This window comes from Nicotiana tomentosiformis, chromosome 1 (assembly GCF_000390325.3).
Source record: "Nicotiana tomentosiformis chromosome 1, ASM39032v3, whole genome shotgun sequence".
Lineage (NCBI taxonomy): Eukaryota > Viridiplantae > Streptophyta > Magnoliopsida > Solanales > Solanaceae > Nicotiana > Nicotiana tomentosiformis.
Window position 1 is genome coordinate 20,927,230 of NC_090812.1, and position 26,820 is coordinate 20,954,049.

A 26,820-nucleotide genomic window follows, 5' to 3' on the forward strand; every position below is an offset into this window, starting at 1 on the left:
TTCTATTGATATATATTTTAAGGAAAACCAACTATATTCGATGTTGGTTGGCCTTCCACTTGGTGTGGCTATTCATATTTACTGGAGGGGTTTGAATTAGCTCCTCCTTATCTGATTCTCTCGAGATAAAAAAAAAAAAAGATTGGTTGATCTAGTTGATATCCAAAAACGGCTTAGCAATAATCGAGCAAGATGGGAATATTGGGGTAAACCAGAAAAGTGTGATCTAGCTGGACTTAGCGTTGATTAGGCAAATATTTTGTAGCAAGAGAAGTAATTATGAACCTTGTAGACTATCACCAGAAATTGACACGTTGTAACTCATAATCGGTATCATAATGCTATGAGTTTAAATTTAGTATCAAGATCAATGCCACCTTGAATCAACTAGTCTTCATTTTTCCATATTAACTCTGTAAAAAAAAAAAGATAAAAAAATTAATACTAATTTTTAGAAGCACTTACGTTTTTCCAAGAAAACACATTTGCGATTTTGGAAATTCAGACGGCCCGTTAGCATAATTTAAAAAGTAGTGGGGGTTCATTGTAATTAATTGAAATATAAATCAAACAAAGGAAGTTTTGGAAATCGTAAAAGCAAAATGCAGGTGGTGTTTCCCCCTTACGTACAGGCGCATATTAGTCGGTTGATATTTAATATGTAGTAACTGCCGAGATGACAGTCCAACGATCAAATTCTCAGAAAAGAAAATTTTCTTTTCACAAAATAAAATATAAAAAACCGAATACCAAATCAGAAAAGCATTCCCATTTTCGCCATTTTCGGTATCTGTTAAATCTCAACAACTGACCCCTTCATCGCCGTGAACGTCATGGCAAATTCCATCAACCAGCTCTAGATCAACAAATTTTCGCATTCGCGAATCTTGAGACGATTCTTTGCATTAATTCTTCGCAATTAGCAACTGCATTGTTCTGTAGGATTCGGTGATACTAATTTTTTGTAAACGTATTTATGCATGTAATGCGTGATTTCTTTGGCGTACGAATGATCTGATTGTTATTGGTGAAAAAAGCGGTGTAGTTTTGGTATTGTTTTTGTATCCGAGATTGTTTGATTTGGTGGTGAAGCGGATCAATGGAGGCGATCGAGGAATTGGAACAGCTCGGCGATGCGATGAGGCAAGCGGCTGCTCTGTTAGCCGACGAGGATGTCGATGACGCTGCGGCATCGTCTAAACGGCCTTCAACGTTCCTCAATGCAGTGGCGCTTGGCAATACCGTAAGTTTTCTGTGCAATTACCACGTGATTTGTGATTCTTCTGTATGTTCTGTGATATGTGTTATGTTATTCTTCCCTAGATACAATGCAACATATTTTGGAAGTACTACATACCTAATTTTTCTAGAAAGGATATGTATTTGTCAACTTGATGTACAAATGCACTTGTTTCGCATACTTGAGAATGGCGACATCCTATAGTTTGGATTTAAGTTATACACATACTATCAATGAATTTTAACCGTGACATCTGGTCAGTTACCATTTTTACCGGATTACCAATTAATGCTTATCAATTAAGTGACCTGATTGTGTAAATATTTTTTATGACGTCAGTGTATAGAACTTAATCTCTTATAGTATTTGCACTCACCTGCTCATGGAACAAGCAGTTACATAATTATCTGACAATGACAAGCTATAATTGTCCAATAAATTTGTGAGCATTTGTCCTTTGGAGCTGGTACCTCTTGTTAAGTTTAACAGAGATAAACAGACACGCAGAGATTTTTTTCATGATAAGGTGACAGTCAACTTACCTTAAACAAGCAGCTACATAATTAAACAATTGGCTTTAATTGTTTTCACTCTATTTAGGTTCCAAACTGAGTTAGAATTTTGTATAAGAACCAAACATTTGCAGCATGACTGTTGAATCATTCCCAATATTGTGAAATGAATCTTCAGCTTAATTCTTCATTCACTTTCTCAGGGTGCTGGTAATATATCTAATCTTTGACAATTTCTAATCTTTGACAATTTCTCAGGGTGCTGGTAAATCAGCTGTATTGAATAGTCTTATAGGACATCCTGCTTTGGTTAGTTTCTTCTGCTTAAATTTTTCATTATAGTTTCAGAGAGTACAAATTAGATTCATATGTAAGATATTGCTGCAACTCTTTGTTCATGTTTCCATTTCTTTTATCTTGATTTGGCCAGCCAACTGGGGAAGGAGGTGCTACTCGTGCTCCTATATGCATTGACCTTAAAAAGGATAGTTCCTTAAGCAGCAAGTCAATTATATTGCAAATTGACAGTAAATCCCAACAAGTCTCTGCAAGTGAGGCCTTTCCCCAGTTATTATAGTACAGTTCTCTACGATTCTATTTTCACTAAAAGCTTATAAATAGGGCATACTCTGATCATACTTGTTCACTCTTTGGCCCAACAAAAGGTGCTCTTCGCCATTCTTTACAGGATAGACTAAGCAAAATCTCAAGCAAGAGCCGAGACGAGATATATTTGAAGCTTCGAACTAGTACAGGTATGTCTTGGGATTGATGTTTACAGATACTTTTGAAGTGGTATGGATGTTCACTTTGTTGCCGTGTTAACCTAGTAATAATATTCCACACTTTAGTAGGATATTAACCCCAATATGGGTTGACATTATTTTCCTATTGGAGTTTTTCAATCCTAGGATTCTTCCGCTGATATTTGTTGTTGGATTTAGTTGAACTTCGGTATAGTACCTGGTAGTTTCTCTCTGCACTTTAATTGTACTGGAGAAAATCTTTTTCTATTTTTTATTTTTTCCTATATTGTTTATTTATTTGATATTTGATCTCTGAAATTTGGACTGTCTTTTACTGTTGCTTCTCTGTCCAGATTGCATGAGCAAACTGGTTTTCTGCTTTTCATAGTTGTTTCTGTGGGAAATATTGTCTGTTTCAACTGTGTTTTTCTTTTTTCTTGCCGTACAGCTCCTCCATTGAAGTTGGTTGATCTACCTGGAGTAGATAAGGGACATCTTGATGATGCATTGGTTAGTGTAAAAATAAACATCATGGATTCCAATTATGAAATTCACTTTCTTATAGGAGTTTAAAGGCTGTTCCTTTTTCCTTACAGAGTACATATGTTGCACGCAGTGATGCCATATTACTTGTTGTGATTCCTGCTGCTCTAGCACCAGAAATTTCCTCGTATAAAGCGCTTAGAATTGCAAAAGAGCATGATGGAGAATGTGAGTTGCACTATCAAATTTTGTTCTTCAATTATTAGTTTCACTTCTCCCTATCTCAAAATCGCTGAAAGCATATTTCGCTAATGTTTCAGGTACAAGAACTGTAGGCGTTATTAGCAAGGTAGATCAAGCAGCTTCAGATCCAAAAGTTCTTGCAGCTACCCAGGCCCTTTTGTTAAATCAGGGACCACCAAGCACATCCGATATACCATGGGTTGCTTTGATTGGTCAATCTGTTTCTATAGCCTCAGCACAGTCAGGAAATGTAGGCAATGATAATTCGCTAGAAACAGCATGGCGTGCTGAGAGTGAAAGTCTTAAATCCATTTTAACAAAGGCTCCTCAAAGCAAGCTTGGTAGGCTAGCACTAGTGGAGACCCTTGCTCAACAGATCCGTAATCGAATGAAAGTCAGGCTTCCGAATCTCCTCTCAGGGTGATGTCCTATTCCATTGTTTTAATTTCCCATACTTGATTTACATTTGGTCAATTAGTTTCAAAAGCAAATGTTTCTGTTTTGTACCAATTTAGTTTACAAAGCAACACATTTCAATGATTTCTTTTTTTACATACTTAGGCACCACAAATTATGTAAAAGTTGCAGCAAGTTGCTCACTGTTGTATAGAACACGAGTTTCTAGTCACCGTCTCTTCCCTTTTAATTAATTTTTTTCATCGGCTACCTGTAAAGACCTACATCATTTAATCCTTCCTTTATAACTCCTGCAGGCTCCAGGGAAAATCTCAAGCAGTAAAGGACGAGCTAGTAAAGTATGGCGAACAAATGGTTAATAGTGCTGAAGGTACAAAAGCTTTAGCCCTTGAGCTTTGCCGTGAGTTCGAGGATAAGTTTCTCGAACATCTTACAACTGGAGAGGTGAGCCTTGGAGTAGGAAAGAGAATGAAAGCTAATGACACTCTTACAGTTTATAATCATGATAATGCTAAAGTGTTGCTTGAAGTGTTTCTGTAAAAACAATTTGGCCAATTTCAAAGTCAATTATCCTTCAAGAAAACAAGTGCTACTATGTGTTATTGGAAGTGAATTCCACTCTCTTTATTATTCCCTTCCTTCCAATTTATTTTTCGACTGAGTATCGAGTCTAAGTACGAAAGAAAGACTTTTGAAGCTTGTGGTCTAAAACAAGCCATAGACATTTGTTTGGCTACAAGCCATCTCTTTAAGGGTAAAATGAGAAGTTCAAAGTTAAATAGTTTCTAAATAAGGAAGTATGATATTCTTCTTTGGACAGACTAAAAAAGAAAGTATACCACATAAATTGGGACAGAGGGAGTAGTTTTTCCTCTTCTTGTTAGTATATGTTTATCAGCAAGCCGGTGGGAAACCTTTCCTTTTCGTTTCTTTGATAAGTCAAAATTATTTTATTGATGGAATACCAAGAGGGTGTCAAAATATGTCCAGATTGAGTGCGGTGCATCCATTTTCATCTGTCAAGTTTGCTCAACTACCTATACAAAGGAGAATTCCTACACTGCTCAGCAACTGAAAAAACCTTCTCTTGGGTGATTAGCTTTCTAAATATTCTCCTACACCCCCTCATCTTATTCCCTTTAATAGCTCCAGGTAGTATGATTACACCATGAATGATTCCTCCTCCACCCCTCCATATATCACCTTGTTTGCCCTCTCCCCCTATTGGGCTGTCATATCTTTTCTAGGAACTTTTCAACCTCATCCTATTCCTAATCCTATATGGTCTAGCCGAAACTTAACATTCACATGGTTTCCTGGTCATCCTCTCTTAAAGAACGGCTAACATAGCTATCTAACATTTACCAAAGTGGGGGTACACACCTCAATATAGTCTCATTGCATCATATACCCTTCTAGAAGCTTATCATGCCTCCTTCACCACCAGATACCCTTAGTGGATCTGTTCCTCCCCCTCTTATCTCCTTATACAGGCTCATCAAATTAGAGAACCATTAATGGTTTGAAATTCCCTAAAACCCTTCTTCATAGAGCCTTTCTCTTGAGCAAATCTCTAGAACCATTTCCCCAACATGCTAGAGGTGGACAAGCTCTGAATCCCAGCCTCCTTTCCGCAATAAGGATCTTTATCCTTTCCACTCTACCAATTGAATTTTCTTTTTCTCCTCCTTAACTTTCCACAAAATTGTCTCTCATCATCTTTTTACAATCTGGGCATAGTTAGAGGCATATTAACCAAGGACATGTAATAATGTTAGAGAGGGTAGACTTCATAATGTTATATCCCCTCCTATAGACAAAGACGACCTCCTTTATCCACCTGTTTTTTTCTGAATTTCTTGATTACTTAGTTGCCACAGCATTCTATATTTATCTCCCCAAGAGGCATCCTCGACTGTGAAATCGAAAATTAGCCACCTTGCAGCCATGAATTCATACGCCAGGCTATGGCTTGAAATCTTAACTTTGTTCAGTTTTTCCACAGTCTCCTTTCTGTAGTTAACCAGGTCTAAAATTTGGAACAAGTTGTTTTCTGGCTCATGAAGCATACCGTGAATATCATTATGACATGAGTGCAACTTTCTGTTTCATTCGAGTTTTAAGGTGAAAAACAAGGTAAATAGTTGGTTGGGGTGGAGGAGATTCACACTCGAATTATTATAGAAATTTCTTAGTTAGAACTATCAAAAAAGGGGATTTCCTTGTTCTATATATTCAGTTGCTCTACGAATTGAAAATAATGAATTTATTGCGAATGAGTCATATTACAGGGGTGTTTAATGTAATTTACCCTAAAATAAATTTGAGAGGATTCTGAGATTCTGATGTTCTTTAGTCGGTATTGTAATGTACGTTTTATGATAATGCATGTGCGTTTAGTTGATGTTCATTTCAGGATTTATCTACATTGAACTTGCACAATTCCCCAACTTAGAATTTTGAAGTTCCATCTTTCCTTCTCAAATTCCCCTACTATTGGACTCCATGCTATATTTCAGTATATTGTTGAAATCTCAATGAAAGATATTAGTCCAATAAAAGTATCTACTTCAATTTGTAGTGACTGACAATTATTAACAAAGAGGATGTGAATGAGGAAGAAAGTCTTGTTTCTTATCGTTTTCTTACCAAAGAGGGAGCAAAGGCAGTACAGCATCCCATGAAAGAATAACAGCTAATTTAAGCTAGACAGAAATTAAGAGATAGGCACTAAAGAAAAAGCACCTCTATGGGGAACAAAATATTTTGTTTACCCTTGCTTGAAACCGATGAGTGAGCAAGACCGCTTCATTGCTAAAATTTGCCGTACTCTTTTCTTGAGTTTGAGGTGTGTTTATCGCTTTAAACATGTACATTTTTGGTTGCTGGAGAAAATTCATTTTTTGTTTCAGTTCATGTTTTTTAGCAAATAAATTCTTCCACCCTATAATTTAAGAACTCATGTCGTGGATTCTCCCTTACAAAAATCAAAAGCTTCTTTCTGCTTGCTTTTAAGTCCCCAAACCCTTCACTCAGATTTTGAATATAGCAAAAGGCGTATCTTTAACTCGTAAAATCATTTGGTATAATTCCTAGCTGTTTTGGTATAGGGTTAGTATGTGTAAAAGAGTTTGTCTCTATTTCATTTAAGTGATTTCGTGCTTTTGTAGATTCTTTTCACTTTGTTGTTCATCAGAACCTCTAGGTTTTTTATGCCAATATGAGATAATTATGACTAGATTTTTGTGCACAACAGAATTTAGCCACTTCACCTTTTCCCGTTTCATTTTTTCCTTTATCATGTTAGCCTAGAGGCCCCTCTGGCAAGTGGGATCTGTGATTAGTATACAGAACTATGTGCTACTTAGTTGTTATTTTGGTTAAAAGTGTATTTTCTTTGGATACATACATACTGCTTGTGCACTAATTCTGTAGGGAGGTGGTTGGAAAGTAATTGCAAGTTTTGAAGGCAAATTCCCTGATAGGATCAAGCAGCTTCCTTTGGATAGACACTTTGAGTTAAAAAATGTGAAGAGGGTATATTTCTTACTCCATCATGGCTTCAGTCAAGTGCATATTACCTCTTCATCTTTTCAAGTGACCCTTTCATGTTAATTGAAGGTTGTGCTAGAAGCAGATGGCTATCAACCTTACCTTATTTCTCCTGAAAAAGGGTTAAGGTCTTTAATAAAGGGTGTATTGGAGCTGGCTAAAGAACCTTCAACACTTTGTGTCGAAGAGGTGATCCCTATCCAATATTATATGCTTTAATCAAGGGAGTTATTTGTTTTTGCTTGACCTATTCGGTAGTTTTCATTGTATCTCACTTCCCCTCTTCTCCAACTAGTTTCTTATTGAGTCATAGTGGTTGTTATCTCTTTCCCCACTTATTGACAATCACCAAAAGGGAAAACATGTAGAAATTCTTCTTGCAACTTTTATGTCTTTTTCCTGGCTGCATGCAACACCTCAAGTATTTTCCCCTTCCCTTTATGGTCCTTGAGCTTCTTTGCTCGTGGATCTCAATAATTTGGTTAACTGGAAAAAATGATTTTTTTTAATATCATGATGGACATCATAGCTCCTGTAAACATGATACTATTTAGGGAACAGTTGTGGTTAGTAGGACCTGTTGACAGTCACTGCCTGCAGTTCATTATATCCTTCCATTGTTTCATTAGGTGATTTTTTGGTAATATTAATTTACTCCTGTCAACTTGTTAATCAGAATATATGCAATTTTGGCCCTATACAATTGTCTTACAGAAGCATTTTGATTTTTTTCTTCTCTTTCAAATAGCCTGGCTGGCCTTTGGTAATACACTCATGCAAAATGAACCCAAGTTAATTGCTACATTTATCTGTGACTGAGACAGTAATGTTAATCAGAAATTATGCAATGGCACTATACAATTGTCTTGCAGAAGTATCTTGTTTTTGTTCTTCTCCTTTCAATAGCTTGGCTGGCCTTTGGCAATACTCTCATGCAAAATGAACCCAAGTTAATTGTAACATTTATCGGCCACCTGAGACAGTTAATGAGAATTATGTTTCCTTGAACTTCCTCTTTCTACATTCTAAGCCGCTTTAAAATTTTGGTAGGTGCACCGAGTACTTGTTGATATTGTCTCAAAAGCTGCTAATTCAACACCAGGTCTTGGAAAGTATCCTCCTTTTAAGCAAGAGGTGACCATTAAGTGGATCTGTTGTTTTACAAGTTGAATCTTGTGATTTTCTTGGCTTCTTATGGAAATAATTCATTTTAGGTAATTGCAATTGCGACTACTGCTTTGGATAATTTTAGAACTGAAGCGAAGAATATGGTTATTGCCCTTGTTGACATGGAGCGGGTGTATGTTCCCCCACAGCACTTTATCCGTTTGGTGCAAAGGCGGTATGCTCATAATGTAGCTCCTTTTATTGGTCTCCTTCCGATGTATTGTTATCACATTTTGGTTTGTATTTTCTTCTGTTAGCTCTGTATGTAAAGTAATCTGGTTTATGTCAAAATATTTAATAATTGTGTTTCCAAAATATTGTAGTGTGAGACAAATCAAGCACAGCCTTATCTACAGGTTTTACTAATTGCAACCTGTTATTGCCTGTCGATTTTGTTCTAGTGTATTTGTAAAGCTAGTGGACATTGAGCTTAACTCTACCTCAAAAGGCTCATGAGATGAGAATAGTCCAAGATCATATCAGGAGATAACAACATATGCTCAATTAATATGAGACTCTAAACCTATGCTCAATAAATATGAGACTCTAACATATTCCCGCACTTCCTGGCTGGACATTTGGAGCGTGAACATAATACGGGATCTAACTTCACAACAATAGGGATGTGTCTGACTTTTGATACCATGTAAAGAAAATAGACCTAAGGCCTAACTCAACCTCAAAAACTAGCTTATGAGGTGAGGATTGTCCAAGACAATATCAGGAAACAACAACATACATACTCAACTAACGTTGGACTGCAACAATATCTTCGCTGCAAATCTTCCAAGAAAATGATTATTTGAGTTCTAGTGCTGTTTTTATTTTCAAGGATTATTGTTTTCCTTCTATTTTCCTCGGGTAATTCTTTTTTTCCTCTAGGCTGATGACCAAAATACATAGTTGGGTTAGCTTGGTAGATGACTATGGGCGAGCCACACCTTTTATAGATACTTTTGACGCTGTCTTGGTGTGCTATGAAAGAAACAGTTTTTCGATTAGTCCAACAGAAAAAAAAATCCAATTGTTAACCATATTAAATTTGCATCCCGTGGATTAGGGAACCCTTACCATGCAGTTGAGACAAGGCTACCATAATATCCCTGTATCATTGATTTTTGGATTCTTATTCATTTTCTTCTCTTTTTGGTGGATATGGTCGGGGTTCCTTAATCCATGAGATGATACTACTTATTCATGAGATAAGTGGGTAAGGTAGATGAATTTCTATTCGCCTTAACTGCAGTGGCGCAATGACCCAAACCTGCACAGATTTAAGACTTTAAGTTACTTGCTGGGAAGAGAAAAGCAAAATAGTTGATGCAGACCACATAAAGTGGTTAAATAGAACAGCTTGAACAGGAGTTCTCTTGTGCTTCCAAGAGTATTTAATCTCAAGTGCAGTTGACCTTTTTATGTTTATTATCATCATGAGGATACCGTCACTTTATCTGATAAAAATAAAATAAAACATCATTGATGTGCTGTTTCACATTGATGTTATCTCATCGTTAAAAATTGCTTTGAGACACAAACTGATTATGAAAGAAAAAGAAATGTTAGAACGCTCATACTTTCACTGGGAGCTCCCTGTGAATAACCAAAAGAGGAACAAAAATGAGAAATCAAGGACTACTTTTTTGGAAAATACTGGGAGTGAGATGTTTGTTCTTTTTATGATGCATTTTTTCATTTTTCTCTGATGTTCTGTCCTTAACTTCCTTGTTCCCAATTATTTGCTGTTTGGTGAATGCTACATTTTTGGTTTCTCCAGGATGGATAGGCAGCGGCGAGAGGATGACCTGAAGAACCGACCCTCCAAGAAGGCAGCAGAGGCAGAGCAATCCATATCGAATAGGGTAGGCCAATCTTTTCAATGAGTACAGTGTACTGATTGCTCGAGTTCTTTACCTTCTGCTGTCCTGAAGCGTTGGAACTTCTTGGATTTTCTCATTTATTTTTCTTTTTCCTTCCATGGCTATTTGAGTTGAAAACCTCTCCTGATTGCAACTAGTTTCCTATATAGGCATCCAGTTCCCAAACTGGAGGTGAACAAAGTGGTGGAAAGTCAGCGAAGGATAAATCAGTTCAGCAAGATAAGGATTCACAAGAAGGACCAGTCCTGAAGACTGCAGGACCCGATGGAGAAATCACAGCAGGTTTAACTTGCTGAGTTTGTCTCCAATTTTTGTTGATCCAATACAAGATAACTAAGCTGAATTTTTTTTGGAACCAAAGTGCTAGTTTTGTTTGTGTTCACACATAATTTTCCTGTACATGCAGGGTTTCTACTAAAGAAAAGTGATAAAAAAAGTGGCTGGAGCAAGCGATGGTTTGTTTTAAATGAGAAGACTGGAAAGGTCAGTATTGAAGTTTTTTAAGCCATTGTAACATCAGCTGGTGATAATCCATTGCTTTACTTGAACTAATTTTATGTATGTGATCCTTTTATAGCATTTCCTGTCAACATTTAATGTTGTAACTTACCAGTTATTTTAGAGCAATAGTGGAGTCAATTGCTTATGGTAGAAAGGAAAAATAGAAGTACAATACTTCCGAGTTTTACTGCAAATTAATGTCTTATTTGTGACAAGTGGGGCTTGCTTAGTTGGTAAAGCACCTCTACCCACGACCATTAGGTCCTGGGTGCGAGTGACGTTGTAGGGGAAGTGTGGTATACATACTCCTAAATTGGGAGGGAATTTTAAAAAAAGAAGAAAAAAATGTCTTATTTGTGGTTGCTTAAATCCGATTAAGCGGTGAAATGATGTTGCTGTTTGTATCCCAAACCAAATGATTAGTTTCTCTTCAGCTGTATTTGGGCCTATTTAAATGGAAAATCTACTTTTTCGAAGGATTTCTTTTCTCTTTCTAAATCTTTCCAATTTTCCAAATTCAAAATTCATAAAATATTTTGTTCGAAACCCTAGAAGAAAACTTATATGTCCAAACTCAAACTTCAATAGGAAGAATTTGGAAGATGAACCATTCCCAAGTAGGGTATTATCTGTGCAGTAAGAGTGTGAACAGAGAAAAGCTGGAAGACTTTTCCTGGACCGTTTTGTTGGATACTAATGTACCTGTGTACGACCAGTTTAGATCTTCCAATATAAGATGACTCAATATTGTTCTCTTTGTTGGTACCTTTATAAATTTCTTATACATGAGATTTGTCCCCTTAAAAATAAAAAGCTAAAATTGAGCATGCACTAGTAATTTAAAGACCTGTACAATATTTGTATCCATGTCTATATAAGTAGTGGAAGATAACCAAAAGAAAAAGAAAAAAGAAAGAACAAGTATAATCGAACCCAATGACAAATTATGTGGTAGAAAAAGAGAATGAAAAGTAGCTCCGGGGATTGAAACATTTGAACATTTTTTATTTTTTTAGAATAGTTAAGAATCATTTTTATTTAGATTAGTGTGTAGTTAACAATAAGCTGATTATAGCTTTTCTTTACTTTTTGGTGAGATGTAGCTTTTCACCCTTTTATATCATTATAGGATGTATACTAGATGGCTATGTACAAGGCAATATCATCGATTTAAGTAGTATTTATATGCAAGTTAGAATGTTATTTTGGATATTTGTGCCTCATGAAGTAAATCAAAACTAAAACATTCTCTAAAATATATGAGATATCATACTAATTAGTTCGCGCCACTGTCTCATAGCTTTTAGTTATTACTGTCTCATAGCTTTTCGTTATGCTTTTGCAGCTTGGATACACCAAGAAGCAAGAAGAGCGGCATTTCCATGGTGTAATTACGTTGGAGGTACCAAACTGCTAATTGGTGTTTTTGAGTGCTTTTAATACCTAACATTCAATTTTGGACAAGTAATTTGCATTCGTCTCTTTTATAGCTTTATTAGAAAGCCTTTAGTGAGTTCATTTAGTTTATTCAAATTGTTGCTCGGTTAAGCTTTCTGGGTAAGCCTTGACAATTAGGTGATCGCCTTAATTGGAGGTATTTAAATACCGAAAGTGTTTTCCAGCTGTTTTGACACTTGTGCGCCGCTTCTCGTTTTCATTTGGTACATAGATATGTTTTCTGGCTTCAGTTTGTTTCATCTAGATTGTTTCTTTCCATGTTAAAGTTTATGTAACAAACTAAAAACACCTATTACACAGCTCTTGCTATAAGTGTTTGGGCATGTTATGCTTCATGGTTGTGTACATTATTGAAGGGTTTTTTCCTTTTTATGCTCTCTTATGGCCCAGAAAGGCTGTCTTTAGTTGTCAGAAGAAAAAAAGAGTAACTTTACAAAAGTTTTTGTGCATTACATGTACAGTAGTGCTAGATCTAGGAGCCACAGCATGTGCAAATCAAATATTGCTAGAGTCACCTGGCATATCAAAGTCAAGAAAATTAGATGAGCCCCCTCTAGAGATATATGAGTAACATTTAGGGTCTGCACCTGTTTAAGCATCAAGTCTTATGCGCACATTGCTTCTTTGAATAGTAGATTGAGACACCCCTATAGAATTTCCAGAGCAGTAATAAAAATGCACATTAACTTACAAGCTGCAAAAATGGGTTTGATCATAGAGTCCAGGTATCTTCTTTGAAGTCAGGTATAAGAAAATTCAAGGGCCAAACATTGAAGTTCACAACTCTCAAGCTTATGAATTAAAATCATCGGACCTATTAGCCTAGTGGTGCTGCACTTGTCATAACTTTATATACATCTCTCTGCTTTTCTTTCTGTAAATTGCATCTATTATTTACTGTCATCTACATTTCAAGATTGAATATTATAGTTGTATTTTTGTCTTTTTAATCATGTGCAAGAGAATCCAGAAATATTGATTTGAAACTCATGTCTGCTGGTGTTAGAGTTATCAAGTGATCCCACTCAAAGGAAGAATCTGAAGAGAAAATAGATAGTCGTTTCCTTTTCTTGTATAGATTGCAGGGAATGAGTTCAAATTTTTTATTGTTGACTTGGTTTGTCGTGGTCTTTCGTTTGCTGATATATGGATTATTTACCTCATCCTATTAATGACTTGGTGCTGTTTATCCCTGGGTTTGATATGTACAATATTCCTTAGTTTGTATGGAGTCTCAACTTAGTTAATTTACTATCAGCAAGACAAAAATCTCTCAATCTAGTATGACCCTTCCGAAGTCCCCTAGGTGATTTAAATATCTCGGCGCTCCAGGTAGGATTAGCAAGTCTTTACGGAACTATAGCTAAAAGTGTGATTGATTTGCTTTTCTTTTTTCCCTTATATATTAGTTAGAGAGGTGGGTTGGGTGGTAAAGGAAAAAATAATAAAAGGTCAAATGAAAGAGAGTTAATGAACTGTGTGGCCACCTAACAGCTTAAGTTGTTCGAGAGTGAACACTTTTATATACTACTTATTTTTTATATACATCGTGCTCCTCACGTGGGGGTCTTGGTGCAAGCATGTAAAGATATTTTATTGACGTATACGACCACCTGTTGTAAAAGTTTAAACTATTAGCAAAGAAACAATTCTATTTTGTTATTTTAGATCTTCGACAAGGGCTAAAAGACAATTCATGTGCGAGTTTTAGCAGTCAATAAAGTATATCCATACAGGTCATATGGTCCTTATTGACATGACATGGGGGTGTAGTAGTCATTGCTGATGCGGTGTGTTCTTTGATGGGTCACCTATGAATCTATGATCTCACTTGGCAAATGTAGTTTCATGTATATCTATGTGGTTTATGTTCTTTGATTCCTAGGGTACCAGTAGTTGAATGCGTTTCTATCTAATTACCTGCCACAGTGTTGCAACAATTTTCAAAACTGCTTTAAGCATAGTTAAGGGAGAAATGCCCAATAAACATCTCATTATTATTTTGATTTTTCGATTCCTTAGGATAGTGGAAATACTTGAAGCAAAATTCAATTCTGGTTGGGAAGGATATTTCACAGAAGTAATTCTTGGTACATATTCACCGAGAATTCTGAACATGATGCACTGGTCACCACATTTCGTGACCTTTCACTCTGGGACATGGGGAGCAGAGAAGAGACGATTTAATTGTGCATGAACAGGTTAAATTGAAAGACCATAAAATGACCCAAATCAGTATTTCTTCATGCTAGATATTGCATTCTATCTATTGGTATTCCTTAAAAACTTACAGTGGATGGCTGCATTTTTACAAGGGTTTTGGGTCTATTAGAGAAGCTATACCTGTATTTGGCTTCGGTTCTGATTGTTGTTGTCAAATTTCATGAAGAAATATAAATTGGTGTACCGAGTTTGCGGAGCTTATCAAGTAACATCAACCAATAACTTTACCTCAATACAAAATTAGTAGGGGATGGTTATATGAATCTTCTGTATTCATTTCGCTCTATTTGACCTCATTTTATTCCAATACTAAATAACCTGTCTTTTAAGGAAAATTAGAGGTTCTCTAAAGCTAGGAGTTTTCTAAATCTCACACTTATCCTCATTAACAACAATTAAGCCTTCATTCCAAGTAGATGGTATCACTTGTATGATCTTTTTGCTTCCACTGTATCTGTTCTTAGCTAAAACCATTTTGAAAGATTGTAGGTTGTCTGAAACAATTTCCCCATTCCCTTAGCACCTTCAATTATCATAATGTTGCACCTATGGACCTACTCATATGGAGATTTATGTGGGAAATGGCCAAAAACTTCATCTTCTGTGTGTGCTGCTTGTGTTCAGTTGAATATGATAATTTGTAATCTTGTCCAATCTTGTACGAGGGACTGGCTGCATATCCATCTTAATATTAACATTTCTATTACATTCATCTTGTGGATATGTTGTGCCTTTAGTTTATCGTGTAACATGCTATCCAAAACTTTCAGGAATGTAATCTTGAAGAGGTTTCTGAAGAAGATGAAGGATCATCGAAAAGTTTGAAAGACAAAAAGGCAAATGGGCCTGATGGAGGAAAAGGACCTAGTCTCTTGTTTAAATTAACAAGCAGGGTTCAATACAAGACTGTTCTTAAAGGTGGTGCATTCCTACACTCTTTGTAAGGGAATTATATGATTTCTTCTTACATTTTTTACAACTAAATTATGCTATATTGCAGCCCAAAGTGCTGTTATTTTGAAGGCAGAAAGTTTGGCTGAGAAGATTGAATGGATAAACAAATTGAAAAATGTCATAAGTTCTAAAGGAGGTCAGGTTATTGCTGATTCTGGTCCACCTGTGAGGCAAAATTTGTCTGAGGGGTCACTTGTAAGTAGCAAAATACGGTTATACTCACATAAAAATTCTTTTGCTGATTCGGCCTATAATTGTTCCTTCAATTTACTTCAGCAGAAAAAAACGTCTTCACTTCATTACCACCAATGTTTTCAAATGTTTTTACTGCACAGCTGATTTTTACTGCCAAAAGTATTCTTCTTGTCTTACCTATAAGGAATCTCTCCAAATTTTGACTTCTTGGTTTGAGATCATTTAATTTGTACGCCAGCATTTTATGGAATATTTCTCTTTCCACAATCTCTGTTTTCAAACATGTTACATGTCAAATACTTGGATCAATTTCTATTTAGGACACGATGACTAGGAAACCTGCGGATCCAGAAGAAGAACTCCGTTGGATGGCTCAAGAAGTACGTGGTTATGTTGAAGCTGTTCTCAACAGCCTTGCTGCTAATGTACCGAAGGTCAGTTTAATGTCATCGTTATGCCCTTCATTTTTGTTCTCCATACCCTGTTTAACTTTAACTGGTTTTTCAGGCAGTTGTTCTTTGCCAAGTAGAAAAGGCCAGAGAGGATATGCTTAATAAGTTGTACAGTTCTGTCAGGTTAGCAGCAGCTGTATTTCCTTTTGAGGAATCATGGATATTAGGAGCTCTGATTTTGACCAAATATATATACTGAGGATGTTTTATATAAGAAACCAATCTCACAAATTTTACTTCTACTTGAAACTGATCAATCCAGAATATCTCTGGCATATGAAAAGTGTCATGCATACAACCTTGTGGTCTTAACAAAAGTTTCTTTATTGTTTATCATCTTTGCTTCTTTCTAATTGTCTTCTGACTGCACTCCTATCATCTACGTATCAAAATTTGACTGTAGTGCGCAAAGTAGAACAAGGATCGAAGAGCTACTCCTGGAAGACCAGAATGTGAAGCGTAGGAGGGAGCACTATCAGAAACAATCCTCTTTTCTTGCTAAGGTCACTCAGCAGCTTAGTGTTCATGATAATCGAGCAGCTGCTGTGTCTAGCTACTCAGATAGTGATGGAGCTGGTATTTGGCAAATCCTTTGATAGCTTTTTTAGTTGAAGCCTTAATCTTCAATTCTTTTACAGTTTTCCATCATTTTAATGTTGCCATCTTAAAGTATCAAAACGAACTCCTGTGGTAAAATATACGGCCTCCATAAAAATAAAAATAAAAATGAAATCATCTAATTTGTAATTCACCATGACCTAGCATATGTATGCTCATATGAGTTGAATGACTGCTCTCAAATACGGCAACATAGTATTGCTGATGCAAAATATAAAGAAACATGAAATTCCAATGATGTGCCATCTGGTGAACTATGTTGGATATCACTGCCTAGACCATGATTTAAAGTGCATTTACCTACTAGGACATTTGCTGAAGTTATACGGAATTAAAGTGGTTGACACTTGCCCGTAGAAACTTAAGGAAGTATATTATTAAGATTATGCCCTAGAAGACGGATGAAATTTTAGTTCCACGGGACCGCAATTCAATAAAAGATAGGTCTAGTGAACCTGGGACACAACCTTAGTCAATACCGCAAGCTGATATAGCTGACTTCTAATTTTGCGGGCTTTTAAATAACAACTGCAGAAGTAAATGCAGTGAAATATTTAGATTTTAGACTTTTTATACTGTGAAAGATAAATGGTTGAAGCATCAGTAATTTGCAAACTTGTCAATGAATAAGCAGCATAAGAGAAATTTCTGAAACTTAGAGAGCCTTGAACTTATTGTTTATGATCCTTTTGTTAACAAATAACAACTGCTGCAAATTGGACGTTGTAGACCACCGTCCTCTCTCTCCCAGTTTATCAATACACATGAAGTGCTTTCTACAAACTTAGTTTATCACCAACATTCTATTATATTGACATCTGCAGAAAGCACCCCAAGATCTGGAGGACAGTCATCAGGTGATGATTGGAGATCCGCATTTGATGCTGCGAATGGCGCCCAAAATGGTGATGCAGGGTCTAGAAGTCGACGAACACCTAGCCGGCTGCCACCTGCACCTCCTGGTTCTGGATTTAGATCCTAGGCATTTGATTCATATTCTTGGCAGCTGCGGATGTTTTGGTTCCTGCTCTCTTCTTGGACTCTTGACGTGCTCGCATTTTGTCATGAGATCTTTGTATACATAGCTTTTACATTTTTAGGTAAAGTTTAGCTATTGGTCCAGCGGCCTCTCTTCTCAACAAAGAAAAAGTTTTCCAGTTGCTGCTTGATCCTAACTACACATAGCTTTCAAATTTAGGAATTTCAGGACAATTTTCATGTATAATCTTGTTGGGTTGGTGGGTATCTCTACTGTTGGTTGAGCTTCAGCTGGGCTTAAATTTTGACAAGGTTGCTTGGGAAAGTTGGTGAAACAATTCTGCCGTGGATAATACTTTTGATTTATAACCTTATTTGATGCTATCAGATTGCAGTTGCATCCTTAGATTTGACCTTTAGCTTTAAACTTTCCACACCTTTATCCAGCATTGTTGATCAAACTTCAGGATATAAGTTTTGAAGTGAGATTTTTTGTCACGGTTCTATAATTAAATCATTGTATTCTTCTCCTTTCATAGCTTTTTATGATTTGCCCAAGTTTTGAGCGATTGCAATTTGCTCCTGCTGTGCTGGATCATCTAGTCTCTTGGTCTCTTTTTTATTTGAGGTGCAGACAAAGATATTCCCAGAAACTTTAATTTATATACGACTAAAGAAAGTGTTTAATACATGAAGTTGTGGTGCTTTTAAAATTGGTAATTGTACTTGAGCACGAAAAGAAAAACTCAAAATGTTAAATACTTAGGCAATTTAACCTCAAAATGCACTGTCATCTCTCTAATACTGATCTTTTCATAAATGAATACGGTAATAATTCATCTCTTAAACGCCTAAACAAGATAAATAGTAAGTAGAACTTATGGTACGTGTATGACTAAGGTTTTGAAGAACTATTCTATACAGGATGAACATTGATCATTTTCTGTACATGGCTAAGAAGATTCTTACTGCATTCTGATTAGATATTTACAGTTTCTCCAAATTTAGTCTTTGTATATTGGTGAATATGCTGCAGAACAGCTTGAATTGATCTTTTCTGTCCTCAGAAGATGATTATGCCACTCTGATTGGTGAAATATAATTTTTGAGAACCTTTCAACAGGGAACAGCTGGCGATTTATAAACGTTGAATGTTAAACACGTAATCAACTCCATACATTCTCCTTGAAGGGACCATCATCCTGTAATAATTTCATAACAAGTTTAACCTGTAGGAAAATGCAAGCAGACAGATTAGTGAAAACTCGCCATATTGAAGTGGTTCCATCTTCAAATATTTGAAGATAATCTTGAAAAGCAACTTAACATCTTTATTTCATCAGCACATCAAGATAGTGTTTAACCGATTATGTAGAGATTTTTGTATAACAATCTAAACTAGGCTACGGCTGGAGGATTTTTGGAGGGGAACAAAAAAAAAAATTGTTCAGACTGACGGGGAGAGTCCATTAAAGAGTACCCATATGGGTCTGTTGTCAGACTCTTTCATCTGATATATTCCCAGGATTATATGGCGTTCCCCTGAGAAACGCATATTGACCACTACATTGTTACCCATCAACCACGATAAAGTAGTGTTTTGTAATTGATTTACGGACTCATATCCTGATGGAGAGCTTCACTGCCTTGGGACTGTCAGCAGAGCTCTTTATGTGGTCCTTCAAATCTAACCTTGGCAGATTTATCTGGACGATACCTTCTCCGTGAAAGATGATCCAAGATGGTCAGTTAGCATAATATGAGGCTACAAACTGGTCGGAATATGTAGCACCTATTGGCTTAAAAGGACAGGAAATTATATTGACACTAAGAATGCGCCTTCCAAGCTTCCTGGATCTTCGGTTGGGGAAAGAAGTCTTATAAAGCTATGAAAATTCATTTTTCTAAGTTCAAGACAACCTCGTGACCTTGTCGTTTAGGTGCTTCTGCTCGTAAAATATGTTCTTACCTATTATGCGAAATAAGTTTTTCTTTTCTAATTTTCCTTTGAGGAGAAAAAAAATCCTTTGAGAAAAAGGTAACTGTCATCTGAAATGCTTTTCATTGGGAAGAATAGTCACCTGAGTAGATTCTCGTACCAAGAAATCATCAAAGACTCGCTTAAAATCCTCATCTAGAACATAGTGACAGCTGTAAGTAGTCACTGGCATATATCCCCTCTGAATTTTGTGTTCACCTTGAGCACCAGCCTCTACTGTGCCAAGATTAAGTTCAATCGCCGCTTCTATGGCCTGAGAAGCAGATCAAGAGAAATTAGATATCAATTTTCAAGCAGGAAACATTTAAGACTTAGAGGAGCCTGATTTACTTCTGAACCTCTACAAGCTAATTCTTGAAACATACGAGTTTCTGCAATCAATACTGCAAATCAAACTGAAATTCTACACTATGAAAAACACAACTAGTTATCTCTGGGGACAATATTGTTATAAGTAAAGAACACCTGCACGCGGCAAGACACATTCTTCTCTTTTTTCTAATTGATGGTTCAAAATACCTGGTAATAACATGCTTCAAAATGCAAATTCGCATAATAGGCTCCTGGGAGACATCCCCATAGTCGTCCATACAAGGTATCTCCTCCAATAAGATTAAGGGCTGCAGCTACAAGCTCATCACCTTCTTCAGCAACAATAAGCAGTACATTGTCATCCATCTTTGCACCCATTTGATGAAAAAAATCTCTCGTCAAATAAGCAGTACCCCACCTAAAGAGACAGAGAACACACATTAGATAATGCAGGTACAAAAATACAGCTGTAAAGTACACTAAGTAGAATAATTTAGCTGATAAAGTTTAGTTAAGATAGTATTATGAAGAGAAAAAATGTATGGTCCAAAGAAAAGAACTCCTACTTGTTGTCGGCTGTATTTCTGTAGAACTTATAAAACGTGTCCCAATGGCTAGCCTGCCAGTACAATAGACAAACATGAAATGAGAATTTCAATATTATTCAAGGACATAATTATAGCTGCACGTGACGGGCGGTTCATGTGCCTTAAAACAAGAAATTAGCATTTCACATAAAAAACCATAATTAATTTGGGGTGAAGCTGGGTGGAGGGGAGTCCAGCTGTAAAGGGCCTCACTTGTTCATAATGTGATTTAAAAGTGCCGAGCAGATTACACCAGGCCATCGCAGAAAGATAGAGATAAATGATATACACACAATATTTAAACCTTTAGGAAAAGGATAATAGTAGATGACATGATCACAATCAGGTAATTTATCCCAATAAAAAGAATAAGTAAAAACATTAAACATATGAACAGATAAAGTTAGTAAAGGTACCAATCCTTTTTTTTTCTTTTTTGAGTATTTGCACAACTAGTCTATTTATGTTTAGAAAATAAAGTTAAACACCACATACTTAAAAGAGAAGATAGACACAACAAATTGCTGCTACGACTCTCGAGAAAAATATACCCTATTCCAACAAAGTCACCCCAGCTCAAGTAACTAATTAAATGGGAAGTCAAAAGCTTCAACAACACACCTTGATTTCATATCCTCTTAAGCGTTTCATGGTCACATTTTGAGCCGATACCTGAAATAAGAAAAGATCTTATCAGTATTTTGCAAGTTTGAAGACATTGAGAAGCGAGAGGAGGTAGAAGCACTATATAGCTAATTATGAAACTAAAAGGAAATATTATACTCCTCTAAGAAAAATCTTGATGTAATAGATAGAAATAAGCAAGAACACAGGATGAAGAAAAGATGGCACTGCAGCAAGCCATACAGCCATGGCAATAAAGCGACACTGCAGATGCAGCACAACTAAATAAACAATAGTAAAGCCTTGTTTATACAACAATAATAGATTCGTTCTTGATTTTACGAGAGCCAATATAAGCATGTTCCCAGTAGGATTGGATATAATTTAGATTTAAGACCAAAGTGCTCCAGTCATTTGGTTTTCTGAAGCAGGGAACTTTATATGTTCCGTGTACCACAGACGGGTTCTCTGCAATATATTCTAACGAACTGCTCTATGATACAAGTTTCAGCATGGGCATGTGTGACTAAAAGGCACGTCTAATTGTTATTATACACCACGTTCATTTTTAAATTAGATATTTTAGATTCAAATTCTTTTCTTTATACAGCCTCTTTTAGAGAATCTTCTAGAGCTATTGACTGGCCAAGCAATTTTCAAGAAAAAGGAACAACTACTTCTACAAACCTTCTTGCGCTCTTGACGAATGTTCTTCCTCTTACTTTGCTTCATGTCCATCAAAAACTCATCAAAGCTGAATAATGCAACAAACTTATAACAATCAAGAAGAAACAAAAACTCATTATCATGATGTAGTGGTAAATCCGAACACATAAAACTGCGGACAAAATTCAAAGATCTATCTGATGTTCTTCAGATGAAGCAGTTTCAATTACTTTGATGGCTTTTTCTTTTTTGGAGATTAATGGTAGTGTCCAAGCTAGCTTGCACATACCTCGACTAATCCACTAGGTACCTTCTACCTCCCAACCAACACAGGAACAAGGTAACCTTACCTATCAAGATTTAGATAGATGAAAACAATTCACCTAGTGTCGCATGTGGGAGATTCGAACCTTGGTTCCCAAGGTTGTTACTCCAACTCTAAGATAGCAAGGCCACCCCTTCCATTGTGTTTCCTTTAGAGGTACTACCAAAGGAAATCTATTTAACCCAATTACCAATAAGACTTTGCTTATCTCCACAAGCATCAAGCTCCTTCATTCCACACATCAACCACCACATGAGGCATTCGGAATCTATAGTTCAATAGAATGTAATATGACCAAATGAAATAAGATCGCCTACTAAGAAGAAGAAAAAGAATAAACTACAAGCTACAACTATGTGAAATCCATTCCTCTAAATCTCAGAGCAACTTATCTCAAGTAAGAAGTAGATCTACATACTCACCTTTTATAATTACGATTTTTCCAATGATACTGCATTCCAATCCTTTGCAGGAAACCTTTCTCCTTCAGCTTGTGCCACTCATTTGCGGTGGGAAAAGTAATATGTAGAGATGAAACGTTGAACTGTCAAGGTAAATGTCATCACAATACAGAAAAATGGAGTATTTTTATGCATATGAAATATAGTGCATTCCAAACAATGATTCTTATAACTCACAAATCTTTATCAAGTCAGACTAATAGAAATCACACCTTCCGTTAAATAAGGATAACAGAAACAATTGGCTTTAATATGCAGGATCTTCCATACCCAATGAGCAACAGTTAATAAAAATAAAAAGAATCAGATAGAGTTTACAAATGGACGAGGTAAAAAAGGTATTTACGAAATTCAAAGTATTATGAAGTATGATGAACATGAAGAAAAGCATACCTTGACTGCCAAATCTTTCATTGCAGAGACCAGAATGTCAAAGACTTGATCTCCAGTTGATGTGTTACGGACCAAGATCCTCGGGCCAGTAACAGGAGTGAAAGGTACCGAGCACTGCAGCTTCGGATAATAGCTCAAACCATAATTGTAGTAGGCATTTGCCCAAGAATGATCGAACACATATTCACCATAAGAATGGCTGCAGATTTGGATCAGAAGGAGTTAGCCAAGCATGTCATCAGAAAAAAGTCGAGATATTATACAATAAAGGAAACAAATTAAAAGCATGGTCCAGAAATAGCATGGCAGATGTTGAACCTTTTGAGATAGAGGGGAACAACACCTAAGATATTATTATTTTCATCCTTTGCAATGATGTGTTGTGGCATCCAGCCAGTTCCCTGAGAAAGAATATAAGCTTTTCTTCCATCAAAAAAGGTCATAACAATGACAGAGGCAGCACTAAATTGATGATCACGAAGATAGAAAAGATACTTAATTAGCTAGCTGCCCTGTTACTTTCAAGAGAATTTGGTTGAATAAGAGTTAGCATCAAATCTGTCCCAAAAATAGTATTGGTGATATCCAAAGAATGGTAATCGATATTCATAATTACCCCCAAAATATTGCAGATACTAAGAGAGAATAAACAACCTAAACCAGGAGCATTCACTGTAATAGCTAATAGTAAGCTAACAAACAAAATCAACTGTTAAATAAACAAACACTAGTACGCAAAGACAGCGAGAGAAGATAAATAATGGCAGGTGTACTTCTTTTAACCATGCAACAAAATAAACAATCAAGCAAAGGATTCTAAGCAGAAGTCATCAAAGTGATAGTTTATAACCTCCACCGCAGAGCCAGAGTCCTCTAAGCTCGAAAGGAAACCATGTGACAGAAAGGGATTAAACTGTTGAGTTCCTGTGGAATCCAGACTGCAGGAATCCCACTCGTCTGGTGAAACTGCTGAGATTGAGGAAACCACAGAAATGGATATCTTTTCAGACGCTCCCATGTCCCCCTGAAAGAAAATAGAAACCCAATTACATTTGAATTAACATCACAAGAAACTGTCACTATAACTTTCCAGTGCGAAGGGGTTTCAATTGAATCCCCTTCATCCAGAACATAAAGAGGGTAAGGGAAGCCTGGAGTACTAAGCACCCACTATGGGCGGGTTTGGGGAAGGGCCGGACCACAAGGGTCTATTGTACGCAGCCTTATTATTTCCACGGCTCGAACCCGCGACCTCCTGGTCACATGACAACAACTTTACTAGTTAAGCCAATGCTCCCCTTCCAGAACATAAAGAGGGTAAAAAACATACTTCTCGGTATATATATAAATTGTTGAATCCCCTAAAATTAAGTGCTTTCAAATTTACATTTTTTTTTAATTTCCGCCGCTGATTACCTACCATAACTGTCAAAAGGAGCACGACTTAAATACTAGTATATCTGTACGTTGTATTCTTGATAATGTTAATACTAACAGGTTTATCTACAAACGGGAAAAAAAACAAAGAAATACTACCTGTGAATCCGCAGCACCTGATAAAGTGAATTGCCCAAGTGAAAGAACGTTATCAGCAGCAGGCTGCACAGTTTTTCTAGAACCCCAAAACAATGCTTTGACTTTAAAAATGCAAACTGAATTGTTGTGGGTAAACTGTACGGACGGGGATTTCCCCTACAATTACAAAGATTGAAGCTTGAATAAAGATACTTCATTTTTAAAAGTAGTCAATTTCTAAAACAGAAGTAGAGAAGATTACAAAGTGGAAAGGAATAGTATTTCCGAGAAACGGTGAATAAGGAGCTGTCCCTGCAATGGCCATAGCGTCTCTTTAACACCAAGTAGGTGGACTGACTGACCACTGATATTACTTTTTGCCAAAACAATAAATAAGTAAAATGAAATATTATACTCCTATTTATTGCTTGAAATTGTAACCACTAAAAAGTAGCTAACGTCAATTACAAAGGAAAATGATTGAGGACAAATGTGTAAATATATGACATGTCTTTAAAATAGAGTTTTATTGTTTATTTTTACTTTATTTTATGATCTCGTAAATCTTTTTAAATTTATTTTAGAAGTGAATAAACAAGATAAAAGTAGTCCTCTATTTTGTTGAACTTATAAATGAAAACCAAATATCCAGATACTTCAATTTTATTTAAAAGATGCTTCTTGAAAAACTTTCATTTCTTCGCATTTTGTGTTTAAAAAAAAAACTTGTTCAATTTTGTTACAACCTTTTTTGCAGAATTAAACAAGAGTTGTCCAGGCTTGTTTTGTTGCTGATAAAAACAAACAAACAAAAAAACTCAAAACAAAGAATTTTGTTGTTCTTTCAACACAAGCCGGGTTCATATCGAGGTACCAAAAACTCTGTCGACAAGTTTTATACGTTGAAGAAGAATTTTTATTCTTTTTTTTTCATGTGATTTATTTTATTTCCAGAAAGAATGTCTGCACAAGATGCCCGTAGAGGCTAATAATCAGCTTCTACGAATTCTAACTCCAGTGTCGATATACCATTGAAGTTCAAGTTTGATGGCTGTAAACTCTGCAAACAAAATCTTTGAAAGTTTTCCAGCGTTTAATATGTGACAATATACTGCCTAATAAAAACAAAAACAAAAATGGAATTCCTTTACCATGATCAAAGGTGAATGACAGCTTTCAAATACAGCAACATAGTACCGATGATACACAATAGCAAGAATCAATGAAATTCCAAATATGTGCCTTCTGGTGAACTATGTTGGATATTGATCCCTAGACCATGATTTAGACTGCATTTACCCAGTAGGATATTTGCTAAAGTTGTAGAGAATTGAAGTGGTTGACACTTGCCTTTAGAAACTTCAGTGAGCCATTAATCTTAGAAAGTGTATGATTGAGATTTCCAAGCATACAAGACAGTTAGACAGCTAACATTTTAGTTTCCTGATTCAGTAAAAGAAAGGTCGACTGAACCTGGGACACAAACCTTAGTCTAATACCGCAAGCTGGCACAGCTGACTTCTAATATTGGACATTTAAATAACAAATGCAAGGTATAATCAACTCTTGTAAGCATCTATTTCTCACAAAAGAAATATGCTGCCTTTTTTCTTCAAAACATCTGTTATTTCAGGCAGTCCACATGATGCACAATGGAACGGTTGCCAGATTTGTTTTCTTCTCCTTCTAATTCACTGGCTTTGCCAACTTAACAGCAAACCCCTCACGTTTTAAGGATAAACACTTCTTATGTCGCCATTATTGGATACCCATTGGGCTTCTCTCCTTAACTCATCTGATTTTTTATGTATCTGTGGCACAAGCTTTGAGATGCATAAATGGGTTAAAGTATCAAAGGAGATGTCATAACTCATAAGCTGATATTGGGTTTGGCTACTGAAAGACTAAGGCAACTGAAGATGAGAATTGGGAATGGTGGGGTTGAGGAAATTTGGGGATGAATTTGAGATACAAAGTAGGAAATCTATCCGTCAACCTGCCACCATCTAACCAGATATCAGTCCCACTTCCAACTATTAGAATGATAGACTGCTGAAATTCATTCCATAATCCGCATATTTGCTTCCAAATTGCTAATCTGTTAGGTATTAACACAGGATTGGAGCACCAATTATCATCTTAGCTTAACAGCCTCCTTCCATAACTCCGTACCATTACCATTTAACCACCATAACAACTTGAAAAGCAAGCTCTAGTTATGTATCTTTAGATTTTTAACCCCCAGTCCCCCTCCTTTTTAATCCAACATTACCGTTTTCCACTTCACCATATGAAATTTTCTCCTATCAGCACTTCCTTCCC

General features: G+C 36.2%; 2 protein-coding genes across 2 annotated transcripts; one reads left to right on the forward strand and one right to left on the reverse strand.

The window, feature by feature from the left end:
- The first annotated feature begins 756 nt into the window (after nucleotides 1-756).
- LOC104110626 (dynamin-2A) lies at nucleotides 757-18,146 on the forward strand. The gene is made up of 22 exons (XM_009620153.4): nucleotides 757-1,243; nucleotides 2,011-2,061; nucleotides 2,183-2,303; nucleotides 2,418-2,507; nucleotides 2,947-3,008; nucleotides 3,095-3,209; nucleotides 3,302-3,644; nucleotides 3,938-4,085; nucleotides 7,077-7,178; nucleotides 7,263-7,382; nucleotides 8,244-8,327; nucleotides 8,408-8,535; nucleotides 10,135-10,219; nucleotides 10,387-10,519; nucleotides 10,644-10,720; nucleotides 12,084-12,140; nucleotides 15,190-15,337; nucleotides 15,420-15,568; nucleotides 15,889-16,002; nucleotides 16,076-16,143; nucleotides 16,424-16,596; nucleotides 17,463-18,146. Exons 1-22 carry the CDS (start codon nucleotides 1,100-1,102, stop codon nucleotides 17,618-17,620), a joined length of 2,670 nt encoding a protein of 889 aa, XP_009618448.1. The 5' UTR covers nucleotides 757-1,099; the 3' UTR covers nucleotides 17,621-18,146.
- A 263-nt stretch (nucleotides 18,147-18,409) lies between these two features.
- Nucleotides 18,410-24,897, reverse strand: LOC104110625 (uncharacterized). Its single transcript, XM_009620152.3, has 12 exons — nucleotides 24,761-24,897; nucleotides 24,520-24,675; nucleotides 23,834-24,007; nucleotides 23,302-23,384; nucleotides 22,984-23,182; nucleotides 22,552-22,673; nucleotides 21,826-21,892; nucleotides 21,136-21,186; nucleotides 20,494-20,546; nucleotides 20,135-20,345; nucleotides 19,698-19,868; nucleotides 18,410-18,845 (listed from the first exon to the last, which is right to left on the reverse strand). Exons 1-12 carry the CDS (start codon nucleotides 24,821-24,823, stop codon nucleotides 18,783-18,785), a joined length of 1,413 nt encoding a protein of 470 aa, XP_009618447.1. The 5' UTR covers nucleotides 24,824-24,897; the 3' UTR covers nucleotides 18,410-18,782.
- Nucleotides 24,898-26,820: the final 1,923 nt, after the last annotated feature.

What these genes read in the sequence shown, in the direction of transcription:
- LOC104110626 (XM_009620153.4), top strand. Translation starts at nt 1,100, where the DNA reads ATGGAGGCGATCGAGGAATTGGAACAGCTCGGCGATGCGATGAGGCAA. An exon ending in GACATCTTGATGATGCATTG is followed by an intron (nt 3,009 to 3,094) that starts GTTAGTGTAAAA and finishes TTTTCCTTACAG; the next exon opens with AGTACATATGTTGCACGCAG. An exon ending in AAGTTGTACAGTTCTGTCAG is followed by an intron (nt 16,144 to 16,423) that starts GTTAGCAGCAGC and finishes ATTTGACTGTAG; the next exon opens with TGCGCAAAGTAGAACAAGGA.
- LOC104110625 (XM_009620152.3), bottom strand. Translation starts at nt 24,823, where the DNA reads ATGGCCATTGCAGGGACAGCTCCTTATTCACCGTTTCTCGGAAATACT. An exon ending in AAAAATCGTAATTATAAAAG is followed by an intron (nt 21,893 to 22,551) that starts GTGAGTATGTAG and finishes TGCATTATTCAG; the next exon opens with CTTTGATGAGTTTTTGATGG. An exon ending in TTCGTCAAGAGCGCAAGAAG is followed by an intron (nt 21,187 to 21,825) that starts GTTTGTAGAAGT and finishes TTCTTATTTCAG; the next exon opens with GTATCGGCTCAAAATGTGAC.